Raw genomic sequence first — 4,559 nt, 5'->3', positions numbered from 1 at the left:
GGAACTAAATGTAAACGTGATAAACGTGATATTTACAGGCTCCCGCTATACGGCGTACTCGAGCGTTGCGATCGCGAATACTTTTATGACTTTTATTATTTTTATGCTAGTGAGAACCAAAACGATATGGAAATGAATGAGGGAAAACTGGATCCTACCACGTGATTCCCGGCCAATAAAAATGTAGCGTTAAACGTTTAACGCAACCTTGTTGGAAGTCGCATAAGAAGTANAAAAAAAAAAAAAAAAAAAAAAAAAAAAAAAAAAAAGCATTGAATTATTTTAAAAATACTCAATTAAAAATAAAGATAAAAAACGCGAAAAGATAAAAAATTTTAATTTTTTGCCTTGGAAATGTTTGCAACATACATAATAACTAGTTTAGCGTAATTTTAATACACTTTCCATAGGTGCAAATATTTATTCTTTAAACCAAAATTTCATTTCATATTCCTTATTTCATTTTAAATACAGTAAAAGCTTGATATATCCAGATTCATATTGTGAGAAGTCGGATATTATGATACCTACAAAACATTCATATTTAAGATACAAAAATTCTAGAGCCGATATGGCTTATATGATAAGTGATTTCACTTCCTATTGATGATTAGTGATTTATGATAAGTGATTTCTCTTCCTATTGATGAGACTCGGATTCGAATTTCCATGCTAATTCGTAAACTGCTCTCTGTTTGCTCTGACAACAGTTACAATAACTCAAGTGGATACAATACCTCAAGTTACAGTAAGATACAATACCTCAAGTGGAAGAGGTATCATGTCGTGTTTGCGCATGATCTTGCCCTCATGCTAACCATGGAGTATTTTCATGTTTTTTTCTACTAATGTAAAGCAAATGTGAGCTTGTTTCAATTTTGTTTTCCTCCATGAAAGTGAATTTGTCGTAAGACTTAACCAAGGATTTCCTTTGTTTTGTAAGTTCGGTTCAAATTTGCAAAACTACGGCAAAAAATCATCAGCATGAATTAATACCAGAACTAATATAAAGTAAATACTTTAAGTGCAGAGATGCCAACTGCTCCGGACAGGCCAAAATTATTAAAATAAACGGTATTTAACTACAACTAAATCTTGCAAATATTTGACTAGTTTTGCTCGTTTTTTAAAAGGTATAAGAAAGACGTAACTGCTATAAAGTGGTGAATTATGTAAGCCTACGAATTATTTAGAAATAGTGGTGGATAAAAATTCTACTAAATTGAATTTATAAAACCAAGAATCACAATTGATAAACTACCACTTTAAACTATTTATGTGCTGTCCGGAGCAAGTTGGTATTTCTGTAAAATTTTCCAATAAATTTAATTTTAATAAATTTTTTGTTATTATTTGTTTACTTATATTTGGTAAAATGTAATTTTTTTTAATTATTTGGCAAGAATTTTGTATGAAATGAAAAAGAAACAATCCACATATTAGAATTAATTTTTTTTTTTTTAAAATGTACATTGCAAAGTTTATTCCCCTTGTCTTTCTTCTACATTAGTAGATTGACGATTAATACATATTCAACTTAATATGCTTTGAAACTTAAAAAAAAAAGCATTGAATTAAAAATACTCAATTAAAAATAAAGATAATAAAAAACGCAAAAAGTTAAAAATTGTAATTTTTTTTCCTTGGAAATTTTTGCAACATGCATAATAAATAGTTTAGCGTAATTTTAATGCACTTTCCATAGGTGCAAATATTTATTCTTTAAACCAAAATTTCATTTCATATTCTTTATTTCATTTTAAATACAGTAAAAGCTTGATATATCCAGATTCCAAAAAAAAAGAAAAAAAGAATCATGAGAAGAAATTTTTAAAAGTCTATCTTAATTTATTTACAATATATGTTAAAATCGATAGCCCTGATTGAAATAATAATTTTTTTTTTGTCCGTGAAATTACACTATGAAATTACATTATAATAATTAGGATAAAAGAAAATCGAACTTGACAATTTAAAAGGCATAAGCATTTCGAAGTTTATACAAAATAGGGCACGATATCTTTAGATAATTTATGTGGTTGCAAAAAATGTACTTATAACTTTATTTGCAAAAATGATCTATTAAGTGAAATTGAATTTAACACCGAAATGATTCAGAAGCTAATCGATGCATAAAAAAACAACTTTTTCACTTCATATTGTTTTTTAACTGTTTCGTTAAATGTACGTGAAATTTCAAATTTTTATTATCGACTAATTTTTATGTTATACGAGTAATCTTTAAGTTATTATTTTCTGAAAGAGTTTTGACTGCGACAACAATTTCACTTTATTTCGGAAATAATTTTTAAGCTTACAATGTTTGGTAAATTGCACCATACAGTACAAGATACATCGATAACATAAAAAAATACAATTGAAATTTACATTAAAATGAATCTGCACATTAAGGTATCAAAACTAGTGATTCTGGCTTCTTAGAAACAGACTTGAAAAAAATTAAGTGAAAAAAAGTTTTAAGTATAAAACCCGTTTCAACTTAACTATTTTGAATTAACTTTTTTGAGCCCCCTTATCGGAGGAGACTTGACCCCCTGTCAGGCAAAGTCAGAGACCCTGCTTGATATCTCATTGTCATATATCTCAGCTATTTCAGTAACATTTACTGATCAATTTCATTAACATTTGTCTCAACATCAATTTTGTTTTGCGAACGAGTTCGCATCACTTCCGCCGCAAGCTTAGTATCCTCTGAGATGAGATTTGTCCACTCATCTGTCACCAAAATTGGCTCCAGATTGATATCCATAAAGGTCATGACAGAATCCTTCAACGTTTGGTCAGAGTGGCGTTCAGCGAGTGCCAATGCTAGGCAAGCATTGTCAATGGTTAACTTGGATAAGAGAATTTCCCCGCAAAACTTGCGGAGATCTGAAACATCATATTTATCAGCAGCGTAGTACAAAGCTAGAACAGAATGAAAATCCTCATTTGGTACAAACGCTGTGTACAGGAATGAAATCAAGTCTTTAAGAACTTGCATTTTTAAGTCCACTATTTCTATAACGTTGGTTTCCTTTTCCTCTAGCTTGTGTTCGAACATTTTTGCAAACACTGGGGATCGTCCACATATAATTGCTTTGTGCACTCGCAAAGAGTCAGCGCCGATGCGCAAGCACACATCGGTGTACAGAGAAACGCCATACATGGTTTTCAAATCGCTAGACAATTTTACGAGATTTTTACTGTCATCCGCACCTTCCGATATCAGCTCAAAGGTTTGCGTCTCGATATTGTGTCCTGAAAATGTCATGGAACAAGAAAATGTCACAATATCTTTTGTCAGATTATATATATCGTTAGTATTTATTTTATCGTATTGGTCAATCAGTGCACATTGTTCATATTTCTCATATGTCTGATGAAGTATCTTTTTATACCATACTTTTCCGCTAGAGTCCACAATAGAAATTGTGTGTTCTACAGATACCTTTTGCTTTGTAGGATTGCACATGATCCAAATTAAATGTGATGAAGACTTTCTCATATAAGAATACCACCTAACCTCAGAACAGCAAGGATAGAAATCAGGACTTATGATTTCTTTTTCCAGCAAAAGTTTTGAAAAGTGTTCTATGGACCACTTGAAAGTGTAGGTGCTTATCGGAATTTGTGTCCTTATATGGCATACTTTCTTACACTTGGACATTGTTACTGAAACAAAAAAAAATTATATATATATTTTCTGAATGTTTTATAATCACCAAATGTAATATATATCCTAGAATGCTTGTCAAAAGAGAAATTTAAAAAAAAAAAAAAATACAAAATGGATATTTCAGCGAGGATAACAACAAAAATGGTCTCAGAAACTTTCAAATTGTTTTTGAAACAGGTGAGGTTAAAAATTTCAGTCTGTTATAGCTTGGAGTTGTTTCTAACAATCGTATTTTACTTCATCTCAATTTTCACAGGCAATTTATAAGGAGCAGATTTTTATTTGTTTTTGACTTCTCTTCTCTTGTTAATGAATAGTCAAGTTGTCATAGGGTTATTAATTTCTCCTGGCATAAATATAAATTTGTGACCCCTAATGTGTATATTATTTTAAATTCACTTCTGTTTAGGACTTCAAATTAAATTAAATATATATTAATCTATGTCAAAGGGGATATCTAAAGAGAATCTGTATGTTAAGTAAATAAATAAGTCTTCCTTTTTAATGTAAATATCACTAATCCCTTCAAACACAGTTATGTCAACATCAAGACCTATATATATGCTTAATGATGGAACGTGCACCAAAAAAGTAAAAGAGAGATAGAATTTAATTTTATTAATATTTATATTTCTCAATTTAACAAATATCAATTTAAAATTTAAGTTAATTTCTCGAATAACACGAATAAGTTGTTGTTGGTTTAAGTCACCTAAATCTGCACAATTGGCTATTGGCGATGGTCTCAACATCCCTGAGAATGATTTGAAGAGATGCCATCGCAATTTTGGTCCTCTGCAGAGGGGCTGGCTCCCCTGCTTCGGTAGCCCAACGACCTGCGTGAAGTCGAGTACTTCAGGGTAGATCAGTTTAACGAGGA

At 30.6% G+C, this 4,559-nt stretch overlaps 2 protein-coding genes across 2 annotated transcripts in view; both read right to left on the bottom strand.

Moving 5' to 3' along the window:
* Positions 1-2,623: 2,623 nt before the first annotated feature.
* LOC107454866 (TD and POZ domain-containing protein 1-like) lies at positions 2,624-3,670 on the bottom strand. The gene has a single exon (XM_043055674.2). It carries the CDS (start codon positions 3,668-3,670, stop codon positions 2,624-2,626), a length of 1,047 nt encoding a protein of 348 aa, XP_042911608.1.
* LOC107450929 (uncharacterized) overlaps positions 3,537-4,559 on the bottom strand; it is an 11,535-nt gene continuing 10,512 nt past the window's right edge. The window contains exon 2 of the mRNA XM_071186349.1: positions 3,537-3,675. The gene's annotated coding sequence lies outside the window, so the exon portion shown is untranslated. The remainder of the gene's footprint in view (positions 3,676-4,559) is intronic.

This window comes from Parasteatoda tepidariorum, chromosome 10 (genome assembly GCF_043381705.1).
Source record: "Parasteatoda tepidariorum isolate YZ-2023 chromosome 10, CAS_Ptep_4.0, whole genome shotgun sequence".
NCBI lineage: Eukaryota > Metazoa > Arthropoda > Arachnida > Araneae > Theridiidae > Parasteatoda > Parasteatoda tepidariorum.
Note: the sequence above shows the minus strand (reverse complement) of the source record. Positions and strands in the feature narration are given on the sequence as shown.

Coding starts and splice junctions, on each gene's coding strand:
- LOC107454866 (XM_043055674.2), bottom strand. CDS start 3,670: ATGTCCAAGTGTAAGAAAGTATGCCATATAAGGACACAAATTCCGATA.